The sequence below is a fragment of the Gastrolobium bilobum genome, unplaced genomic scaffold, assembly GCF_033153095.1.
Source record: "Gastrolobium bilobum isolate Gb01-03AN ecotype WA unplaced genomic scaffold, APGP_CSIRO_Gbil_v1 utg36819, whole genome shotgun sequence".
NCBI classification, from domain to species: domain Eukaryota; kingdom Viridiplantae; phylum Streptophyta; class Magnoliopsida; order Fabales; family Fabaceae; genus Gastrolobium; species Gastrolobium bilobum.
The window spans coordinates 151,332-176,770 of NW_026895655.1; the positions used below are offsets into that span (position 1 = coordinate 151,332).

At 31.9% G+C, this 25,439-nt stretch overlaps 1 protein-coding gene and 1 pseudogene across 1 annotated transcript; both read right to left on the bottom strand.

Annotated features, from left to right (window-relative positions):
* Positions 1–1,157: 1,157 nt before the first annotated feature.
* Positions 1,158–5,388, bottom strand: LOC133286961 (polyadenylate-binding protein-interacting protein 12-like). The gene is made up of 12 exons (XM_061484500.1): positions 5,249–5,388; positions 5,113–5,159; positions 4,441–5,025; positions 4,229–4,339; positions 4,097–4,141; positions 3,932–4,004; positions 3,742–3,854; positions 3,567–3,626; positions 3,399–3,446; positions 3,152–3,220; positions 1,525–1,586; positions 1,158–1,435 (listed from the first exon to the last, which is right to left on the bottom strand). Exons 3-12 carry the CDS (start codon positions 4,951–4,953, stop codon positions 1,378–1,380), a joined length of 1,152 nt encoding a protein of 383 aa, XP_061340484.1. The 5' UTR covers positions 4,954–5,025; positions 5,113–5,159; positions 5,249–5,388; the 3' UTR covers positions 1,158–1,377.
* Positions 5,389–20,250: 14,862 nt separating this feature from the next.
* Positions 20,251–25,403, bottom strand: LOC133286954 (uncharacterized; annotated as a pseudogene).
* Positions 25,404–25,439: the final 36 nt, after the last annotated feature.

Sequence of the window (25,439 nt, forward strand, 5' to 3'; positions counted from 1 at the left end):
AAAAAATAAAATAAAATCTTAAACTTGCAAAACATAGTTTTGAAAAATTCTACTTCCACAACATTTAATTCAAAACAAGCCTCTGTACCCCTAACAAAATAAATAAAAATTCTAAGGATAACCACTTATGTATATGCCTATCTTCGTTCAGGTGTAGTTTTGTTATGAAATTCAACTAAAAATGCTTTAAGCAATTGTGAAAAATTGGAATGCCAAAATTCTAAGATATTGTGGCATGCCAAAATTCTAAGATTTTGGCATGCCAAATAACTCAATAAAAACTTCTTTACTTTTTTAAATGGTAAAGACCACCAACATAAATTGAACCAACAACTTTCCATTTACATGTATGAAAAAGGGGATGGAATATAGCTGAACTCCACTATCAAAAGAGAAATACGAAGATTTTTAGAGACAAGTCGAGAAGATATTGTGAACATGTTTGGCGATATTGAAATGTAATATGAAGTTAGATTACTGGGGGGCCTCATAATCATTCCAAAACCAAATACGGGGGCTTCCTTCGAACACAGAATAGGCCTCCACCAACTGATGGGAGAAACATAAAACTAGCAGCCATAGCTAGCTTATAATAAGAAAGCAACCAGGGTGGAAAGATAAACAGTACAAGAAATGGCAGTGGTGATGTTGATGGTTGGAGCATGCAAGGCCACATAATTTCGCCTTTGGTATTATATGGGATGTAGGATTGTGCAGAATAACCGAACCGAACCAATCTATATTTTTCTGAACCAGCTTTAAGAACTAAACTATTTTATAAACCAGTTTAAAAATTGAACCGAACCAAAAGAATCGGTTGGAAAATGGATTCAAAACCAATTTAGAATTGGTTTGCATATCCAAGTGGGTTATGAGCCGATTCAGAACCAATTACAAATCATAAATTGGTTTTAAAACACGAACAGGTTTGGATTAAATAAAACAGTTCAGTTCTTTGAACCGCACCGGTTAAGGGACAAAACAGGAGTTGGCCATCACAATAGAAAAAGCCACTACTGCTTATGGCATAGTAAAGAGCAAAAGTATATATACACAATTGCAGACAGCCAAATAAACAACTCATGACTAACACAGGCTCAGTAATATGCTTTAAATAAACTATAAACTCCAGACGATAGAAACATCCAACCATAAAATTCTGTAATTGCAAGATCAACGCATCATAAATTAAGCCTTCAAGATCCTCCAAGTGCCATCCAACTCTATAAGCTGACAAAGATACCATACTGCAAGACTTAAAGGACAAAAGTAACAACTAAATGCCACGGATACCTTAAAATATGTCTGTTTCTATGTATGTATATATGTAAATATATCACTGAGCAGCAATCAACCCCAGAAACATGGAAGGATGATTCAGGGCATAGAAGTACGAGGAGCTCGAGATCGGACTGGTGTCTTTGATGGACTTACCCTGCATACCAAACATAAAAATGGTTGAAGAAACATTATAAGGGTTCCCTAAATTTTTAAGATAGTAGAAATCAAAGGAGTCGATCCAACCTTATAGGCAGTGAACCCAAAACCACACCACTACAGCTCAGAGCTGCAATTGCACTCTCAGCCTGCAAGAATGAGGCAAATAATCTCAGATGGCCAATATCGAAAACTTTTATCATCCTTCTTGCAATATGACATTTTATTAGGGGAGCGAACATTACGACCACACTGGCAAAGAACAACTCCATAGATGTATTTTACAAAAAGAGAGAATTTGAAACGAATGGAGCCGAGATGGTAAACTACAAAGGTAAACGACACAACATGTTATTGTGTGAGAGCTTTATTGCATTCAACAAAATAAACAGCAAAAATAGGAACAAAACACTTTTGAACATTGCCAAAAGTTGACAACGAAAAAGATGCCGGGGGGGTGGGGGGGTTGTGCAACCAACAAATCCAAAAAATATGCAAGCTACTCAGGGTCACTAACCCGGATGAACAGCAGAAGGATGAGTATGGTTCTATTAAAGGGAAACCAAGTTTTAATATTTGGATGTGTGAGGGTTGTGGGGAAGTGATTTTATAGTAGAAGTCTTTTACAAAATTATCTATGCAAACTGAAATTCATCATAATAAAATATTCATTGTGTTTAAATTGTTAAGTTCAAAACAAGTTCCAACGAGCTTAATAGCTCCACCACTTCAAACTAAGGAAGCCCAAGCATGGGTGACTATAATGGAAGACAAACCAACACGGTTGAAACAAGAGTCCCATAACGTGATTCCTGAAAATCAAATTGTACCTTATTAAGCCTAAGTACTACTTCCCTTTCATGGCCCAAAGTGAGCCGTCATAAGGAATCCATGGATGAAAAAAGCAAGGCAAAGTCATTCATAATATTTGATCCAGATCTTTTACGAGAGATTTACTGTTCTCCCTGTTTTGTTTCACAAACAATAGCATATAAGGGCAAACCCTGGTGTACAAGGCTCCCCAACTTTGATGGTCGATTGTACACAGCCTAGGCTATTTTCTATACTCAAACCCGTGACCTGGTCACAAAGGAGCATCTGTGCCGCTGCTCCAAGGCTCTCCCTATTTTGTTCTACAAACAATAGCAGTATACGGAATTTAAAAAGAAAAAGACATTAGAAAGAGAGAAAGAGAAAGTGGGAGAATTCCTTCTTTTTAAATAGTAAGTATTGTTTTACTAATATACACATAAATTTAAATTATTTTAAAAATATGAATGGGTGTTTTTTGTCCTAAAAGATAAGTTGTAGTAGCCTGATAAGTGCTAAATACTCCTAAAGAAAAAGTAGGAGGATCTTAGCAGCTCCATTCATACACACACACATAGCTTCTGTCATCCAAATAACACATCATCAAGATTCATTTCTCTTTTCTCTTGATTCTTTTTCTTCAAATGAAGAACTCTTGAGATGAGTGTGGGCCTATTACTACAGAAGTATGAAACACAATTATTGAGATGAGTGTGCCACAAAAAATACAAACAAAATGTAATTTTTTTTAAGGGTGGTGGAAATAACTGCATCAATGCAAAGCCAGCAGTAGCACTCAATCCGAGCATTATAACTTCACAAAGAGATAGAGAATGTACAAAATAGCTAACTAAACCAGAGTTGAGTCAGATGAAAATAAGACAGTTGGAAAGTTAACAATTACCATTGTGAACTCAACAAATGCAATTCGAGTTGAATGATGGTAGTCCCCAAGAAGCCTCAACCTTTGAACCTAGATTAATCAACCAAAAAGATGGGAAATATCTCACAAGATACTTAAATTCAAACAACGACAAACAATCAAGCACTGTCTCTAAATACACCAAAATAAAGCCAAAAACATCTCATAATATGCATAAATTCAACCAACAATAAACACTATAAGCCTGGTTCCACGAAAAGCTACAAACCTCTCCACAAATACATTCAAAGAAGTGTTTCACATCTGCTTGTGTAAGCTGCAGCAGTAACAAGAAAAGAAATTTTAAGAATTATGAGCCTCCATTGCTGCAAAACAGACATTGAATAAGACCAAGTAGTTCCTCTGAGCATGTTCTAAGAGTCAAATCCCACACTACCTTCTTGTCGATGTTTGTGCAATAAATTGTTCTTGAGCACATCTCCCTTTCATCTTCAGACTGAGAAATATAGCAACATTAGAAATGTAAGACAGAAAAGAGATACATTATTTGCTCACTCTGGTTAATCATCTTCTAAAACATGTACTAGGCATCTCTCAAGGAAAATTATTACCCTGGGCAAAAATGTAGGATTAACAGGTGCAATGGCAGTTTTTGAAGGTAGCACTCTCAATGGATAATATCCAAGCATGGTTCCAGACAGGTTCAAAGCAGCATTTGCACTTTCTGCAGGCATAACACTGTTAATACAGTGAAATGTCATTACTAATTACAGCATATGAACACCATATATTAGATGGTACCTTCATCTGTAAACTCAATGAAGGCAAACCGAAGAATAGAGTTAGGATCCCCACATACACGGCAATCAACAACCTATGACCACGAAAAAGGAGCTGGTTTAGTAACATGGTCCACCAATATTAAGAAGAGAACAAACATTTTAAACAAAATATAACCCTTGCTACCTGGCCACAATTAAGAAAGAGACCTGCCAGCTGCTCTTCGGTAACCTAGAAGCCAACAGATAACAACAATCCTTAAACATTGCAAGCTAGCTGAAATGAGAGAAGAATCCAAAAGAATGCTAAAATTTGTACCAGTTGATCAATGTCAGACACATAAACCGTCCTACGAATCATCTCTTCCCTATTCTCCACATCCATTTTATTGTTCACCCTTCGCTTCCCAGGATTATAGCCATTCTTCCTCTGTAAACACGTTAGTATTGTATTAAGAAAAGGTGAAACCTTTATGCAAGTAACATAGCATTAGGTAAGAATCAAAAGAAATTAAAACAATTTAATCATACCCTTCTGTTAGTTTGCCCATTATCATTGCCATAATTATCATGGAGCATAAAATTGTTAGCGTAACCAAACCCAGCACCAGGTCCAGCTAAGTAGCCATGATTATTTGTTAGTGATGTGGCCCATGTGGGAACAAATTCCTCAGCCATGGGATTCAACTTTGACAAAAGTTCTTCCAAATCCCTCATCTCACGCTTGAAAGACTCGTTCCCGTTCTCCCCATTTCCAACCCCGTTAGTCCCATACCCTTCATTATTCACCACCAATTGCTGGTTCTGAACCCCATTTGCGAGCATCTGACCCATTTGAGCGTTGTAGTTGTAATTACTGTTAGAAACTGATATATTGCTCGGAACTCCATTTTGGTGTTGATGGTTTAAAACACCGTCCAGATTCTGATCGCTTCTGGTTTTCAATTTCTCCACCTCGTTTGAGTCAGCTGACACTACACCACCGCTGTTCGAATTTTGACCCGAAGACCCGATTTTTGCCCCACCATTCTCAGCAACAGCCATGATCACTTGTGTACAGATAAAAAGGTCTTACCTTTCTCTTTTTTTTCTCAGCTTTCAGATTTCTCTGTGAATCTGTATGAAGACATTGAACTAATAAAAATAAAAATACCTAAAAATAAGAAATGACTCAGAAAACCATATTTGAAAAAGAAAGCACACCTGGGTTTTATCTAAAAAAACTCCATTGACATAAGATCAAGCTGATCCTGAAATTTTAGAGGTACAACTACTTTAAAACCCCAGAAAATAAATGAAAGAAATTGATGGAATATAAAAAAAAAGAGCTTTATCTTACAGATTTACTGTAGAAGAAGAAGGTGATGATGATTATTGTAGAAAAGGATAAAAGGGTTATTCTTCGGATCGTCTGTTTTCGCTGCACTGACTTTCTTTTTGGAACTTGTTAAGAAGAACGTCCCAGTTTGATGTCTTTGATATGATGGTGAATGGTGATGAATGTAATGTAAATGTATTAAAGGAAAAATATTAAAAATGAACAGCCACTGACCCTACTTTTTCATTAATTTTCATAACTGCCCATTTCACACATGTCACCACACCACCACACATATCTCAGTACATCAGACTTTTTCATTTTAGAAGGATAAATCAAAGCAAACGTAGGCTAGTTATGGATTTTGGTCTTTTAACCCATTTCTTGTAAAATTTGAAAAAAAATTATTGGATTAATGTAAAATTAAAATATTTTATGAAAATAATGCGATATGAAATACTTATAAATCGTGCCTTCATTTATTCCATATATTAATCTAATACAAAGTTTTGAAATTATTTTTATTAAAATTAAAAGGCCATGGATTTGATATTCAAAACCGGAGTTAGTGATTCATTTACCTCAACTAAGAAGAAATAAAAAAAGAGACCGTAAGAAATTAAATTCTTATCACATAATTACCTCGATTATTAATAGAAGGGAAACTAATAATATAAAATTAGTAAAAATTGTTAGATTGTTAATGTTTGTCTCGGTTAATAATTTCTAATTACTATATCTTATTAAATACTTGGAAAAAAAAAATTATGCCTGATCAATATAATTTACCTACATTGATAAAAAAATTATCCACCACTATGATGAAGACTTATATTCATTAATACGAAAATATCATATTATATGAGATAAAAATATAAAAATAATAATTATAATAAATTTTATAATTATTTATGTAAGATTCATTAATTTTGTTTTCCTCCCTTTCTCTTTAATGAACAACCATTTTATGATAAAATTTCTCATGTTATAAGAGATAAATATTTCCTACTATGGACACGTGATATGGTGGGATCCACCACTCATTAGAAAAAAAAATGATGGCATTATTTTTTATGTGAGGAGAAAATGAAATAGTAATCTCAAATTATCTCATGTAAAATGAAAGAATGATTTTTCTTTTTATATTTTAGGAGATAAATTTATCTCCGACACATACATTAAAGTGAGAGAGGCCCATATTTTTTCTTTCTTTCTCTTTTCCTCACATGGGCTTACATGGGTCACACATATTTTTATATGTATAGGAGATAAATTTATCTCCTACAACATGAGAAACATTAAACTTTTTATAATAATAATATAAGAGAATATGGATTTATCAAAAAAATTATCTTTATAGGGTCTAGCAATTTAAATTTAGTTCCCATATTTCTTTTTTCAATTTAGGACTTATATTTACGTACATTTTCAAAATAGTACTGACACTATCATGTATGATACATTATAGGTTGAAGCATTTCGTGTAACTAACTTTTATTAATATGAACAACCCTTTATCTCACTTGAATATGTGGAATCTAAGTGGCTTTCATTGATAATTGAAATTATCACAAAAGTAGAAGCTAAGCATGATATGTGTGGTATCAATAGTAAAGAACTATTATTAACTCATAATTATTGGTTCATGTGGTAAAGAGTTTGTTCTCTTAATTAGAAGTTAGGGTTCAAATCTTTGAAATGAAAAAAAAAAAAAAAACAGTATTTAGAGAATTGTCCTGGATATGGATCTCACATTACTCGAATTGGATTAAATCATTTGGACATAAAAAATATCATTATCCATAGTTTATAAATTTAATGCAAAGTTATAAATTATGAGTTAAATTTGAGTGAAGATCATAATTTTCTTTTTGAACTGAAAATAAATTCCATTAATTGGCAATATCAGCTTCCGGAGAATAATAAAGTTTGGCGGAGAGTTAATCCAATCACCAACGCCATTAGTTTGGGGAAATTGGGCATCAGCATCAGACACTACATTAAAGTGTTTAGGAATATAATGACACGAGAAATTATCAAACCGATAGGCATATGAACAAATATCCCTAAGAATGGTTCCATAGTAAGACAAATTATCACCCGGCCCCATTCAAAATATAAGCATATACCCTATTGCATCACCTTTCAATGTGATGTTTCTGGAGCCCAACTCCCAAATTAGAAGAAGCCTAATCTTGGTTGTCATGGGTTACAAGTAGCGATATAAATGAGTTAGGTTGATCTATATGGCCCTACAATTTAGTCTATATTAGGTTAGATTTAGCCTATTAAATATAGTTAAACAGAACAAGTTTAGATTTTTAAAAAAACTTATTTAAAAAATAAATCATAGGCTTTCTTTTACATACCGGACCTATAAGTTTACTGATCAAGTTATGTTATATTGTTTATTTTAAATAAAATAAATAAAATTATTATTTTAATAATAAAGTAATATTATTTTAATTAATTTTTATTTTTGAATGTTTAATAAGTTTATACAGGCTAATAGGCTTAGGTCAAAACTTTTTTTTTTAAAATATAGGTCAGGTTAGATTTATAATTTAGGTCTATATAAGACTAATAGATCATATTAGACCTAAAAAAATTTATACAGACCTAAGCTATTTAAGTCAAAGTTTAGCTTATCCTAAGCTAACGTATTTATTCCATACACCTTCCAAGCAAGCTGCTTTTCTAGCAATTATGAATGAACTTCTGTCCATAATTCATCATCATCATCATCATTAATCTTCAGGTTTCTGCCACATCAATGAAGCTGCTGCTATATAGGAGCAGCATCAAATATGGGAGCCATGCAAGCTAGCTAGAATGCTTTGAAGTAGTGATGCAGTGTCTAGTGGTAGTATTAATTGTAAATTTTTCTCAACTAGTGTCTCTTCTCAGAATTGATAATAATTATGGGAAAATATGTGTTCTTTTAAAGGATAAATTTAGATTCTTTTAAGAGAGATATAAAAAGATGTGGGTTCCATTGAAAAATAAATGTGTGGGTTTCAACTCTTTATGTCTATCTCTCTCTTAGAAAGACCTAAGTTTGTGTCCTTTAAAAGGAAATACATTTTTCTCAATAATTATATATCACATGATTTTATTTTTTTTATAATAATGACACTTTAAATTTATAATTTCACGTAAACTATTCAAATTCCTTATCATTATATCATTCCTAATGACTTATCAATAAATTACTCTTGCATATATAATATAGGTACTAAAAAAATCTTGCATATACAATAGAATATAATTAAATGTAAAAATATTTATTGAAGTTATTAATATAATTTTTCGTGCATTCAAAAGATAAATTTTTTATGTATATGGAATTGAGGAGAATTTTTGGGTTGATTTTTGTTAATGAGGAGAGCAAATTGATATTCTTGTTCTTTTTTTTTTTAAATTTGTTTAATTTCTTGACCTATTCATTAGACATTTAATTAATCGGTTTGAGTTTTATCTTGATTCTCTCAAAATTCTTTTATAATTTTTAAGTTCGAACTTAAATCTTTAAATAAGAAAAATAAATATCTTACTATTTGAATAAATATTTATTGACTTTCATCTTTTAAAATTTGTGCTTCTGTGTGCTGTTAAAAATAAACGTAAGAACTTATTTAAAGATCAATAACAAGTCTAAGTTTCCAAAGTTTCAAATAAACATAAATCTTTAAATAAATTTACTATGTACAAATTTGTTTTAACGTTTATAAATAAATATTAAAATTATATATGTAAGAATAAATAAATGCAATTACTTATTAAGCCAAATATATAACTTTAAAAGTATAAACCTAATCTACTTAGTGAAACATTTTTTTTTCAAGAAGGTTAAACAAACATTTTAAGAAGTTTATCTCGTATGATTAATAAATCGAGCCATATTAGTAGGTAAAAAAAATAAGAACATAAATTCCTGATAAGTGGCATGTCTTGCTATTATAGAATTGTGAATTGTGTAGTTTTGAAGAATTTTTAAATTTTATCTATTTTGAGTGACTTCTAAATTCATAAAATGATTATGTTGAGTTATAGGTTTTAAAAAGTTAGTTGTAGTTCTAGATGACTCTTTAATGAGTTAGTGTTTCTCATGTTGTAGAAGATAATTTTATCTCCTATTAATGCTTCCATTATTTTATTTAAATTAAATTTTAACGTTACTAATGATCCTATAGTTTATGGTATCCATATTTAAAAAAAAAAAAAAAAAGAGACATGTACTTAAGTATTGTAGGGTATATATATATATATCAACCTATATTATAATAATGCTTCCATTATTTTATTTAAATTAAATTTTAACGTTACTAATGATCCTATAGTTTATGGTATCCATATTTTTTTTTTAAAAAAAGAGACATGTACTTAAGTATTGTAGGGTGTATATATATATGTGTGTGTGTTACTTCTAAATTTTTATAATCAAACTATAATTTGTATTTTTTTTGGTTAATTTGTTATTTAATATGTAGTGATATTTTATTAAACAAGAAACTGATGACTTAAATATTTATAAAGAAATATCATGAACCAAACTATCGTGTAGAAACACCAAAAAATTTTAGTGATCCTACTCCTATGTGCTCTTTCTATTGAGAGATTGACACTTGTATAATTTTTTTTTTTTTTACTTTATCCTCTCTCCTCTTTCCTGATTAATTGTCACATTTTTATTGATTTGGATCACTTAAGATTTGATGCTCCACGAGCATCAAAACTCTTCTCATAGAAACCTCTAATATTTTCTTTCTATTACTTTTTTATGAATTGAGTTTAAAAAATATTTGGGTTTAGTATTTCTTATATTATAAGAGATGATTTCATTTTCTATATATACATATATACGATGTAATATGAAAATAAGAGAGATAAAAGAGGCCCCTTATATTTTAATGCTTATGAAAAAAATGATTTTTATTTTTATAGTATAATAATGATGGAACTCATAGTTTTTTAATGCAAATATTTTTTTTTATTGTGCATTAAATGGTAACTCTAATAAGTCATGGCTCTGACGAAAGACTTCGAGTACCGCAGAGAAAGGTGCGGCGACTGCACCGTTTTGTTCTGAAAAATAATGTTTAGCATTCCATCCCATCGCATGTAACACCAAAGCGTCATTTCATCGCACATCGTCCCAATCACAAAGAATAAGAATCGGAAAAAGACACTTTTTCTTTTTTTATCTCCTTTTCTGTTATCTTTCCTTTTGCATTATTATCATTATTATTTATTCTAAATCCTTTTGCATTATTATTTTTTAATTTAAATTCTCTTTTTATTCCTTAAATATTATATTTTGAATTTTCAAGGAAATTTGTGTCCATTTTAATATCTTTATAGAAAATTAATTTTACATATTAATTAAAATAATCGATTTTAAAGTTTTAAATTTATTTATTTTAAACTCTGAATTTGTAAATATATTGTTCGTGCCATGCAGCATTTCGCTATAAAATAATTATTTAACATTTTATTGGTAAAGACAAATTTCTAAAAAGATGTGTAAAGTGTGTCAAAATTAACTCTGACTCAATCAAAGAAACAAAAGAGTAGGTTTACGTTGTTTTCTTTGTTTTGATTTTAATATTAAATTAGTTAACCTGTAGCCTGTAGGTGTTTGTTTCAGTTTCACGTCCGAATTTTTCAACATTCAACCAAGAGAGGGTCAGAGACCTTTCCCTTAGGAGGTGGTAATCTTGAAATTCAAGGGGATCCCCTTCATTTCTTATCCAGTCAATTATGAACCATTCATTCCATCAAAGTATGCTGCCTTCAAATGCATTGGTCAATAGTTTAAAAATGAACTAAAAACTAAAAAAAGTTTCTTAGCAAGAAAAAGGAACTGTTTTATCTGAGAGAGAGATATATAGTCCAATGGACTACTATATTGCTATTGGATTTAAATGTCTTCTTCAAGGTATTTATGGATAAGATATCTTGAGTCAAGCAGATTACTGTGCACTAAATAATAAACGGCTTTGCCAAAGGGATAGTAAGAGAGAGCTAACATTAGGTTTTACCTCTTATTTATAGAGTTTATCTGTGGGTAATGGCAGTGGCGGACCCACGTAATTTTATTTATATCTGCACATTTAGGAATGGGAGTCGGTGGCAATGCCCCGAATTTTTTTTAACTAAAGTTTAAATGTATTAAAAAACAAAAAGAATATAAACAAAAAAGAAAAGAAAATTGGAACTTACTACAAAAATAAAGTACCTTTTGAGTCCTCGACAAAAACCACGCGACCCCATTTAATCTCTTAAAAAAAAATTGACTCGTGATCCCTCTGAATTTCAAAATAGACTCATGTTAGTCTTTTTGAGGGACTAATGTAGGTCTTCTTTGAATTTCAAAGGAACCACAATTTCGACTAACCGGGTCTATTTTGGAATTCAGAGGGACCGAGAGTCGACTTTTTTTCTTCTAAGAGATTAAATTGAGCCCTATAATTTTAATTTTTGTTAAGGACACAAAATATACTCTCTCTTTTCCCCCCAAAATAATTTGTGTGTGCACTTGCACCAATATAGGTCCGTCCCTAGGTAGTGGATTCTGGACCTTTAGTGATTCTGATGGTGGCCCGAGCCCATATGTTATGCTGTCGTATTAGGATTGATATCTTTGATGTATATCATTTCATAGTTATATTTGATTCATATCTTGGATTGCCCCTTGTTGGACTTGTCAATTAACAAACCTAATATATGAGTACATAACATGAACTTACTAGAGACACGTTATCATGCGACATGAAATTATGTAAAAAGGTCTTAGTTGTGAGACATATATATATATATATATATATATATGTGGAAAAGTATTTCTCCAGTGAGCTCAAAATGACGTCGTTTTTGGGTTATAAGATTAAAAAATTTTAATAATAAAGACTGATATAACCTTACAATATATTATAAGGGTTTTATAAGAGTTATGTTGTAGGAAAAGTGATTGTGTAATGTTATAGAGATTCGTTTTGCCTGCCTTAGTTTTTTTTTTGCTTCAAAAATGCGGGCCCCATAAAATGTTGTGTGTGTAGGAAACTTTTTTGTGTCATGTTGCATGATGAATGCAAACCCCATATTATAATTACAAAAATACATTGATTTTTGCCCTAAAACGACGTCGTTTTGGGCTCACCGAAGATAACTTATTTCCATTAACTGGAGAAATCCTTTACCCATATATATATATATATATATATATATATATATATATATGAGTTCGTTTTTTCTGCAATTACTGCAGATAAGTTATCTACAGTAAGCCCAATACGACATCGTTTTGGGGCGGAAATCATGACATTTTTGTAATTTTAATTTATTTCAGGGTTATTATAGTCTTTATAATTATAATTTTTTAATCTTTCAATCCCAAAACGACGTCGTTTAGAAAGTAAATGCAGATAATTTATCTGCATTAACTGCAGAAATATTTTATGTATATATATATATATATATATATATGAGGTAGGATCTTTTGACACCTCATCTAAGAGCCGTTATATCAAAAAAGATCAATGGTGTCACATGCTTACAAATTAGAGTCGTTGATATTTATTTATCTAATGACTCTTAGATGAGATATCAAACTTTAAATTTGACATTAATATTAAAAGATTTTACCTATATATATATATATATATATATATATATATATATATGAGATATGTTTTTCTCATGTTGCATTTATCTCATGCAACAAAAAAAAAATAGGAAGGACCCACTTTTTTCCTTTCTCTCTCTTCTTCTTAGTGGGTTCCACTTACTTTTTTGTGTGTTGTATGAGACAAATTATCTCATGCAAGATGAGAAAAACATTTCCATATACATATATAATATATATATAGGGAAGACATTATCTATTGTTGTAGAAAAATAAATTTTCATTCCTACTAATAGATCGAAACTCGTGCCATTTTTTTTGTTTGTTTTTTTGAAAAAAAAAATGGTGGGACCATGTATTTATTTATCTACAAGAAAATATCTTATCATCAGTATCATAAGAAAACTAACGCCTATATATATATATATATATATATATATATATATATATATATATATATATATATATATATATATATATATATATATATATATATATATGTGGAATATAACTTCTTATGTTACACTAGAACTTATATCTCCAGCTATCATCATTTCGAAAAATGGTTCACTTTTTTTTTAAATCGGTATAACTCACTTTGTTTGTCTCAACAGGAAATTATATATATCATAAGTGATGTTAGGATACATTAACATAAAAATTAAAAAAAGGACAAGCGTTGATTTCTATATGGACCATTGAGATGCTCTCTCGTGATCTCAAGTCACACAAGATCAGTGTTTTAAAACCTCACCTCACCTCTCGGTTGATCCGGATCAACCCTGACCCCTCTCCTATGAAGATTGGGTCACAAGTTAGACCTTATATGCACATCGATCCCTCCGACCCTCAAAACTCGGGCGAGTTTCAGTGACTCCCGGGTCAGAGGGGTCAAAAGGGGTCATTGCAATTTTTTTTCTAATTCCATGAAACAACGTCGTTTTATTAAAAAAAAATGCTTACAAATGCAAATCTAATCATTCTCTTCTCTCCAAGTGATCTAGACGTTTTCAATCTTCATCTCGTTGTCGTGAATCTTCTAGAAAATGTAAGAATTTTATCCATTCAAATGAAATCCTTATAGTCGTTGATGGAAAATAAAAACTCATTTTTATTTTCTTTAAATTTTCCTTTGTCAGATACCTTCTTAAAAGAGGCAGAACCGGATCACCGTAGTGATCCCATTAGAATATGAGTTTTGTACTTTGATATCTTGATACTTTAATTAGGTTGTGTAATATTGACTTGTGGTTGTAATTGATGAATTATGTTAAGTATATTTTGAATCTTTGATGATTGATAGTTTGTTTTTTAATATTTTCATATAGGATATATATTTATATTTTTTTAATATATAAAACTGGATCAGCGTAGTGATCTCGTGATCTCCAGTTGAACCCGTGATCTCGTGACCCCTGTCCTCGGCCGGGTCGATGACCGGGCCAGGTTTTTAAACGCTGCATAAGACATGTCCATATAGTGCAGCTTTGCTCATTACAGGGTCTACTATTTAAGGAATCACATATAGGGTTATATTTATCTTATATTATAGGAAAATTGTTGTCTCATGTTATAGAAATAGAATTACAAGTGAGACCCACATGTAAGAAGAGAGAGAAAAAATAGATGTGAGACCCACATTCACTTTGTGTGTGTAAGAAACTTGTTTATCTTATGCAACATAAGATAAATATAACCCTTACATATATCCAGCCTTTTGTACAGTCACAACCATATCAGGAACCCATCTTTCTTATTTCATCCTCTCTTGTTAAATTAATAATCTGAATAAATTTCTAATTTTACGACGATGAAACGGCCTTGATTTGGAGAATTTAAGGCGAAAGAAATAATAGTTTGTTGATTAAAAAACTCATTTACCAAAAAAAAAATCTCATTGATCACTGGAGACTGCATGTGTCATTTTTGGTGTCTTCAATTAATTGCCTGTTAGTCTAATGTTCTTTTATAGCATTGCATTCTGTTGATCTGTTCCTACTAAGTCCATAAGTGATTGCAAGTACAGAAACATGTTTAGAAATTCAAAAGTTGAGTAAATTTATTGTTAAAAAAAAAAGAAAAAGAAAAGAAATGCGAATAAAGAAGTGTGATCCACATTTTTGATTATTTAAAAAGTTGTCATTGTGGCCCAACCAAACCTTCACACTGCAAAGCAAAAGGACTAACTAAATGAATTCAAAAGAAATGAACATGGGCTACAAATTTTTAGAGACTGCAATAGTACCCGGGAACCACAAATTTAAAGATCAAGGCATCTCAGTATTTTGGCTTAGCTTGCGATATTTGGGGCAAAAAGTAACATCATGCAGACATTACTTGACCAGAATTGTTTAAATGTGCCATGTTGTTAATTTATGCTACTTTAGTAACTCCACATTTCTATTCTCGGGTATGTAGCGTTGTTTTTGTTGTCCAACTTACAAGCTAAATTAGGCTCAAACCTTTGTTTTATATTTTTTATTTTATTACAAACCTTGAATTTTATTGTTCCTTTCGAAAGTGCCTTTAGCTTCAATTTAAGACTAATTTTATTCTATCAAGCTCAAATTCGTGAGAATCAATTAAACTTACCATTACTTTTTTACACGGGAAATACAAGTCTCGTCTTGTAGGAGACTTATATCTTATACCATAAACTCTTTGATAGTTGTGTTGTCATTCTCTCTCTCTCTTAGTAATGGGTCTCGTCATTTTGTGTCTTAATATAAATTATGTTATCTTCTATTACATGAGAATAGACAAGTCCATTTTATACAGGGGAATGATCCGTTTACAAATTTTATTTTATTTTACAAATTACAGTAAGTATGGTTGATCATACACTCTTGATTGAAGTATGACCGGTCATACTTAATATAATTTATAAGAGTTTGTAAACAAAATTTTTATAAATATAACTTTCCCTTTTTATAAGGAAAAAGTCACAGAAAGTTATGTCATTTTAAGAGAGATACAGATACAGAAAATTTGAATTTTAAATTAAAAAAAACCACTCACTTTCTCTCTCTCATGATTTCCGTTTTTCTGTGCCTATCTCTCTCCTAAAATGACATAACTTATGTCGGCAAAAAAAATTAATTATTGCATTTTAATTAAATAATTACGCATTTATTGCAGTTTTAAAAATAATTACGGATCTATTGCACAATGTGACGCCTCATTTAGGTGTCTCTCACCTAAGGTTGACACGTGTCATTTTTTTTCAAAAAAAATAATAATTTAATCATAAAACTTCTGAAGGCCATAACTTTTGACTCGGGTATCCAATTCAGGTAATTCTTTTTTTGATTCCACATAACTTTTCGAGAACTACGAAATGACATCTCATTTGATATATTTTATTTCTCACAAATACAATTTTAATTTGCAAGAATGGTATTGTAAGAGCGGTTAAACCAAGAAGCCTCTGAGTTCTGGGTTTATGATTTAATATAAAAAATAAATAAAATTTTTATTTGTGATTTAAAATTTTTTTTATAATACTTTTTTTATTATAACAAAAATTTGGTTTGTGATTTAAATTAAAATTAAAAATAAAAACTATTATTAATAAGGAAAACAAAATAAAGATTTGATTTATGATTTAAACTAAAAAATCAATTTGAAAAATCTGTAGAAATAAAGAAAATAATTAAATAAATAATCTAAATCTCTAAGGAAGAAGGATATTATTTTTGAAATTAATGATTAATGCTATAAGCTTCTGGGTTATTATTCGTGGTTTGAAATTAATTATGGTTTATGAATGTTTTTCAAAAATAAAATTACCTAAATTAGGCGTGATTGCCTCTTGCTTGAAACCCAATTTAGACGTGATTGGTGACGTGTCAGGTGTTGACACGTGTCACATTTTTAAACTCAAAAGTCTCTGAGTTCTTCGTTTGTGATTTAATATAAAAAATAAATCAAGATTTGATGTGTGATTTAATTTAAAAAATAAGTTTTTTTATTTTTATTATAAAAAAAATTTGGTTTGTGATTTCAATTAAAAGTAACAATTATTATTAATAAGGAAAGCAAAATAAAGATTTGATTTGTGATTTAAACTCAAAAATTAATTTGAAAAATCTGTATTAATAAAAAAATAATTAAATAAATATTCTAAATCTCTAAGGAAGAAGGATTACCTAATTTAAATTTAAATTATGTTTGTTAGAAATAAAATATATCAAATGAGATGTCATTTCGTAGATCTCGAAAAGTTATGTGGAATCAAAAAAAGAATTACCTGAATTGGATACCCGAGTCAAAAGTTATGGCCTTCAGAAGTTTTATGATTAAATTATTATCTTTTTTAGAAAAAAAATGACACATGTCAACCTTAGGTGAGAGACGCCCCATTGGGGCGTCTTCCCTTAGGTGAGAGACGCCTAAATGAGGCGTCACATGTGACGCCCAAAAAAGGCGTCACATTGTGCAATACATCCGTAATTATTTCCAAAACGGCAATAAATGCATAATTATTTAATTAAAATGCAATAATTAAATTTTTTTGCCAACTTATGTCATTTAAAATGACAAACACCAAACTCTTTCTATATGTATATAAACCCGGCTAAACCTCATGTGCTAGGGAACATGTTAATACTTAAAGTCCATTTGGTGGACAAGATAAGAGGAGTAGAATAAGATATAATATCCAATCTCATTCTTATTTGTTATTTGGTGAGTCAATAGAATAGGATAAAGTTATCCTATTAACCCATATTATTCTACTCTCAACCTAATAACTAATCATGGCGGTGAGCTGGGCTAGAGTCAAACAGATAAAAAATCCCCCCCCCCAAAAAAAACCTTTGCCTCTTGGGAACGTAAGCACCCGAGACCTATCCGTATCACAGATCAGCCACCGCCATCAACCCATCGGCCAGTCACTGCCATTGGCTACCATCACCGTCGACGAACCCTTGATACCAGAGTATGAATTAGCATAGCGCATAAGAAGCACGTTCACTGCTACCATCACTGTCCATGATTTTTGTTCTGAATACGGTGAATTGTTGTTTTTGACTTGTCTAATGCAAGTGTATGAAGGGACTTGAGGTTTCGTGGTTTGAGAAGGAAGCATTTGAAATCAGGGTGGAGATCTCATTCAAGATCTTCGTTTTTGGGTGCGAAGATTGAGATATTGTGTGTTCCCAATGTGTCTTCTAGTTTATGCAAAAGCATGGCTTTTTCAACTAACTCTACTAGTTCTGTCTAATGCGAGTCCAGAAAAGTCATAAGGATTGAGTTTTAGTTTATCTGATCGTAACCCATTGTTTTTTTTGTTGATGAGAGGGAGGATGTGATGGTTGGTAGAGGAGAAAGAGGAAAGTGCATAAGATGCGGAGCTTGGAGTCGCCATACGTTTTTGAATATATTTTATTTAAAAATTGTTTTTAAAATTTATAAAAAAATTAAGACAATAACTAATGTATAAATAAGTGAAAAGAAAAAAATAGTTTAGAAATCAATTTAAAAACAAATATATAATTTTTATAGAGGGTATTTTTGTATATTTATATTATATTTGTATATTTATATTATATCTCAACATTATCTCTTTCATTTCAAACATAGGATGGGATAATATAATCATATTGGGAAAAGTGTTTATCATTTTAAATGACATAACACTCTGTCCTTTTAAGAGAGAGACACACACAGAAAAAAAATTTATTTAAATTTTAAATTAAAAAAAAACCACACACTTTCTCTTTCCCATGATTTCCATTTTCCTGTGTCTGTCTCTCTCCCTTAAAATGGCATAACTTATATCATTTAAAATGACAATGGCAGCCATGCAAATAAAATGTTAAGCATGTCAGGCTTACAAGTGTCAACTCGTTCGAAGAAGTTCATTATGTGGACAAGGCCTCCTGATAATTGGATGAAAACTAAACGTTGATGGGGCAAGCTCCTCAAGTACTATGCAATCTGGTTGTGGAGGGGTTATAAGGGATTCAACAAGAAATTGGATTGTGGGTTTCTGCAAGAATCTAGGGTGTGGAAACGTTCTTAATGCTGAACTATGGGCTTGTTTAGTTGGCCTAAATCTCAGTTGGAACAAAGGATTCAAATTTATTTGGTTGGAAGGGGACTCATTGGTGGCTCAACATCTCATTAGAAATGGTTGTAGTGAAACACACCCATCTTTTCCTTTGGTAATAAGCATCCGAGAATTGGTGACCAGAAACTGAAGGGTGCACATCTCTCATATTCATCGTGAAGGAAATAGTGTGGCTGATTGGCTTGCCTTCTATTCTTATGAGTTTAATTGGCAGACTCAAGTATTTGTTGATCCTCCATAAGGGTTCCTTGGCAGACTATTCTGTGACTCTATAGGAGTAGGGTGGCCCAGAGTTTGTAGCTAGTTTTTGTTTTTTGTTTTTATCTTCATGTTAATTTCCAAAATAAAAAATGACAAACACTAAACCCAATCATATTATACTATTTATCCAATGCACACTAAACATAAGATAAGATATGAGTTTATTAAACTCTTACCCTTTTATACTCTTATCCAACCATGTCTTTAAGTTATCCTATCGACCAAACGAGCCCTGAGAGTGTAAAGATTATCAAAACGTTAATCACTTGACTTTAGGATTTTCAATGCCATGTCAAATTAATTATCCAAGAAATTTAAGCGGTTAGTTGTAACACCGAAAGTGCTTTTTACATATAACACAAAACTCGGTTATATATACTTGCAGAATGACTCTGTTATTGATTGTACTAGTGAATTACCCGTGCGATGCCCGGGGAAAAAGAACAAAATTGTTGTCGCTGTCGTTGGTGTGTCGTCTTACTGGTAAATCCACACGTTGATCTTGATATGAAACTCTTAATAATAATATCATAATAAAAAATAATTGTATTGTTATAATTTTTAACTTGAAAAGGCTGTAGCATTCGGAAAGATAAAAAATTAAAATAAAATTTTGTAGGATGAAGCGTTTAATTGTATCGAGTAACCTTCACGTCCAATTGCAAAAGTGATAAATAGAATAATGTCAATGTAAAAACAATTTAAATGTCATAATGTCAAAACTGCTCACAATTAATAATTCACAAATAACATGATACAATTCAGTGTTCCAGCAAAATATCTCTGACATCAGCCTGCTAACTATAAAAGAAATAAAAACAGAATATGTTAGCATAACATATGATTTAGCGAATAAAGAACAGAAGAACTGAACAGGTAATTGTCAGAAGTATTATTCAATGTGATTTTTTGCTTTTGAATTTCAGAATCATATTTTAAAAATACAGTATAAAAATAATCAAAATCCAACGCTAATCAACATTTGAAAAAAATATAACTTAAGGAATGCAGATTTCACCTGTACCAAAGAGCAACGTTATATCCAATCGACTGAAGCAATATAAATTACAGTAATCTCTGAAATACTTCTTTGTAGACTATGTTAAAGGTACTGTTTGTTACACAACCATCATCATCAACTATCAAAATCTTCAATCCTTTTTTGCTCTTTACTCGGGATAGTGCCACATATAATTGCCCATGACTAAAGACTGGCCTAGGTAGATAAATTCCAACATGAGAATGCGATTGTCCTTGACTCTTATTGATTGTCATGGCAAACGAAACGACGATGGGAAATTGTCTTCTTTGGAAATTTACAGGAAAAGAATGACTTGAGGAGCTCATTGTCATTCTAGAGATTAACACATTTTCTCCTATATTGCTTCCTGTAAGAACAGTTGTCTCAACCACATGATTGCCTAATCTTGTAATAAGCAATCTTGTTCCATTGCATAAACCTCTTGATTGGTCAATATTTCTTAATAGCATGACTGGAACTTTGACCTTCAAAATTAATTTATGATCCGAAAGCCCAGAACAGGAGAAGGTATTTAAGATCTCAGGTGAGAATTCATCATCCTCAAGGGAAGAATTACCGTCTTGCTTCAAAATATTATCTGAACTTAAATATATTCTTTCGTCTCCTGGAATCAAAGACATTAAGTTCTCATTTAAAATAGAAACATCTGCCAATTTTGGAGTCAGAATGGCACGTTCTTTAAAGAATGTGGGTTCTAAAATATGATCCAAGATATCAGGGTACACAAAATCCATCAAATTTGAAAGTGGATTCAGTGATTTTTTAATCAATAATTCATCTGGAATTGTTATAATAGATTCTCCATCCACATCATCTCCAAGAACACCATCCCCGACTTTAAGAAGCCAATCAGAAAATTCCTTTATTTCCATTAAATTGTGAATGTCACTTTCAGAACTAAGCCGCATGTTCTTGGTCAAAGTTAATAAATGACAATGAGACCAAAGACAAGAAGAATTAATGGTTGCATGGACTATATCTTGTCTGCTTCCATGAGGAACAACAGGTAAGATTTGCCTGAAGTCACCCCCAAGAACATAAAACTTTCCCACCAAATGGTTTATCAACACAACTTGAATCAGAAAATATAAGAACATCTCTAAGTGTTTTGTCTAGAGCCTCAAAGCAAAATCTGTGTACCATTGGAGCTTCATCCCAGATGATTAGCTTTGTTTTCGCCAGCAATTCGGCAATATTAGAATCCTGCCGTATATTACAGGTTGAATCCTCAGTGATCTGAATTGGAATACGAAATCTAGAGTGTGTTGTCCGGCCTCCAGGAAGCAAAAGTGATGCAATCTCGTAGAAGCAACATTAAGTACAATTTCTCCTTTTGATCTAATGGATGCTGACAATGTATTCCAAATAAATATTTTTCCTGTACCACCAAAGCCGTATAGAAAAAAGAATCCCCCTGTACCCACTGAAACTGCTGAAATTATCTTGTCACAGACAACTTTTTGCTCATCTGTAAGGGAACTCATTAGTCTTTTATGTTCTTCAACCAAAAAAAATCTGTCATACAGTAATTCATCAAGCACTAAGCAATTGTGCATATCAAGTAAAGATGCACCAGTGATGCAGGGCATTGAAGGGTAATCAGAAAGGCATTTTCCATTACTTTGTAGCACTTTATCAATTTCAGCAAGTGTTGTGTTTTTTATTTGTTCTTCAGTAAGATTTGCATCTGTAGAAACGTGAAAAACAATGAAAAAATGACAATTGAAAGTACAATTCTAACAGGACTCATGGTACATTATTTTTACCACAAAAGCGGTATATTCAACAGAAAAAAATAATGATAAAAATAATTATAATGCATACGATATGTTCATAATGAATACCTGGATGTCCTACTGTTGTTCTATGTCGATAAAGAACATCGTCAGAGAGAAAATTGCCAACACTTCCCCCAAACATTTTCAGGTCTATTGATTGAGTTACCGAACAACAACAGAGCAAAAAGACGTCTAAGATAAGAAGCTGACTGCCAAGAACTTGCCTCCTTAATTGCATCAATGTATTCATTGTCATCATCCAAAAGTCCAAGAGAATAGCAAGCATCTTTAAATGTTGGAAACATCTCCCCATTGATAGTTCTCAGGTCCTCGTAACTTGTGCAACCCTTTTTAAAATTAAGAAGCATTCGAAGATAGGAATCTTCTCCACTATTTGCAGAAAAATGATTTATTCTTCCAATTGAGAATTCTTTTTTTCTAGGATGCCATTCTTGACTATTTGCATTATAAACAAAATGAGTTGGATATTCAGCATAAGTAAGATGTCTACCTTCTGGAAATTTTTTATTTGCATCCATCCAACTCTCAAAAATTGATTGTCTAAACTCCTCCCTTGTCTTTACTTCATATATTGATGCAGTATCATGAAAAACAACGGTCTTTTCATTGGGTAAGTGAAATGGCAATCTCATCATAGGGAGGTTTCTGTAATGAATTTCAAATCCAAATATTCTCCAAGCAGCTTCACATGCGGATACATACCTATCATAAATAAAGAATTATGTTAAATGGAGTCTAGTATAAAAAGTAATACATGCACAGTAATTTAAAAGCTAATGGAGATTAATTTCAGTACCTACAATAATAAAACATTTTAATTTCATCATCTGAATGATGTATAGCAGCAGTAACTCTATCATTTCCTTTATGAATGTATTTAAAAAGATATTTAATAGCACTGGTCTGACAGGTATATTCCATATTAATATGAGCCTGGTACTTTAAAAGGAGTTTTGCATTATAAGGCACAACAAAACGATTATCAAGTTCAACACCATTTTTCTTCGCAACCCTCCCATTATCTCTTCTCTTATAATGAGGGAATCCGTCATCATCAATAATCGCACGAGAACAAAATCCCTTTGGAAATTTCTTTGTACACTTTCCCTCCTTCATGCAAGGTGACTTGTAATTGTTAGCACCACAGGGACCATGCATCATGTAACTTGTTACAGCAAGAAAGAGAGAAGGATGAGTTTCCTTGTTAGGAATCTCTGCTGAAATCAATCTATCAATTCAAGTCCACTGTTGGGCTTGTTAGAAGGGTGCAAGAACAACAGAATATGAGCATGAGGGAGTCCACGTTTTTGAAATTCAATTGTACAAACATCTGTTACAGTTCAATAAACGATCAAAGGCTGGATTAGAAGAAAATAATACATATAGAGCATTTGTGGGTTCCAGTAAAGTTGTAAAAATTGATTTTTCCCATATACTTACATGCATTAACTCTGCCAAGAACATGTTCTTTTTTTAAATCATGGAGCAATTGGTCTAACTTGAACTTGAAAACTCTGCAAAGAATATCAGGTCGATCTTCAGCGTTTAAGTTTCTGGCCCTAAGAAACCGTGTAATTTCTGGCCACTTAGGATTGCAGGTAATTGTTATAAAAAGATGAGGATATCTAGCCCAACGGCAGATTGCAAAAGCATCCTTACAATTCTCAGCCATATATCTAGGTCCGCCTGTGAATGAAGAAGGAAGAATAATACGCTTTCCAGTTTTAACAGTTGCATCCTCCTCTTTATCCGATGCATGTATTATAATTTTGTACAACTCTGCCTTAGTTGATTTTGATTATGGCGAATGAAAATAAGACGGTCATACTCAACCATAGTATAAGCATCAACCAGGAATTTCTGGAATAGTTTTCTGGAGTGAAGAAGAATTTGGGACTCCCCTGATCTCATTTGAAGCCTAAACGAAAAGAATTCTTTCATGCTAATCGTTGATCTTGGGTTTGTCCTACCACTGGAAATGGAAGCACGCTGGACATCATCGCGATAACCATCCTCTCCATAAGGAAATAACAAAGGATATTGTAAGCCAAGATATAAGGGATGCTTGACATCAATGCGCTGCAAAAGTCCGGTTTGTGTCTCCACAATGATGTCTCTGTCACCCATGACGTTGTCTATATCTCCTACAATCAAAGCAGCAACTTCAGATGCAGAGGGAAGATTATAAACTCTTCCATCGCTACCACACTTTCGAATAAGCCTCAACTTCACCCCATTGAAGTCATCTTCCTTATAACGGTCTCTACCGAAAAGATTGCGCAATTCTGTTGTGCTCATCTAGCATTTCCTTCAAAGATCTCACAATACCGGGATCTAGGATGTCTTCATTGTTTGTGGGACTGCATTTCCAATAACATGTAATCGTTAGTAAACTAACTATAATAACACAGATAATACACTTCAATGCACAAAAAATGCGAAAATAAACAAAGAGCAATGCCTTAGAAAATCCAATCTATTGTCAATTTCATTCTCGGTATTGTAGATATAAAGTTGAGCAAATTTTGGAGACGTGTTATCAGGCGGAATAAGGCTGCCCATTAAATGATGAACCTGTCCTCCAACTCGAAAACAGTAAGGTCCAAAACCTTCATTTACGGATCTATCAACTTTTGCACCGAAGGAGGTGAAGGAAAAAATCATGTTGTACGTTCGAATATATCGTAAAAAATGACGGCTCCTTATATCTTCATTATTGTGCAGTTGAAGCAATGTATCCGGAGCCATTTTTAAAGAAGGGAGTTTAACTTTTCCATTGCCGCAGCACAAACCGAACTCAGGCGTGCATGACTTTCTGTCTTTTTTAAGTCTCTCTTCATACCACATACTTGCTCCACAATGCGTGCAGATGAAAGTGGGATCCCTAACGTCCCAATAATCTACATATATTCAAAGAGCAAAAAGTCATATTACAAAGAAAATTATAATTCAGAATAAAAAATAATCAAATTAATTTATACAACGACCTTCGTTGACAGAAGATATGTCTAACACAGGCTGATCGGGTGAATTGGTGTCTGTAGCAAACACGGCTTGGTTAAAAATATAGCATAGGACGGTAGAAAAATACATATTCTTGTCAAACATCATTAAAAAACATTGAGCGAAATAGTATACGTTGATCTTACTTTGTTGACAGACATAAGTTGAAGTACTACTTGGGCAGTTATCATTCCCTGACACGAATTTCTCTTTAGATAACACAGTAACAGTTGAACGCATGGTGATTGTATCCTCAGCATTAATCTCTATTCAAACATTAAAAAATACAAATTGGACACCCTATTAAGCATTGCATTAGAAAAAAACTCAAACGTTTTAAACTCACACGTAAACTAACCTGTTAGATCAACCATTCTACTAATGGAATTGAGTGTGCTTGTAAATTTCTT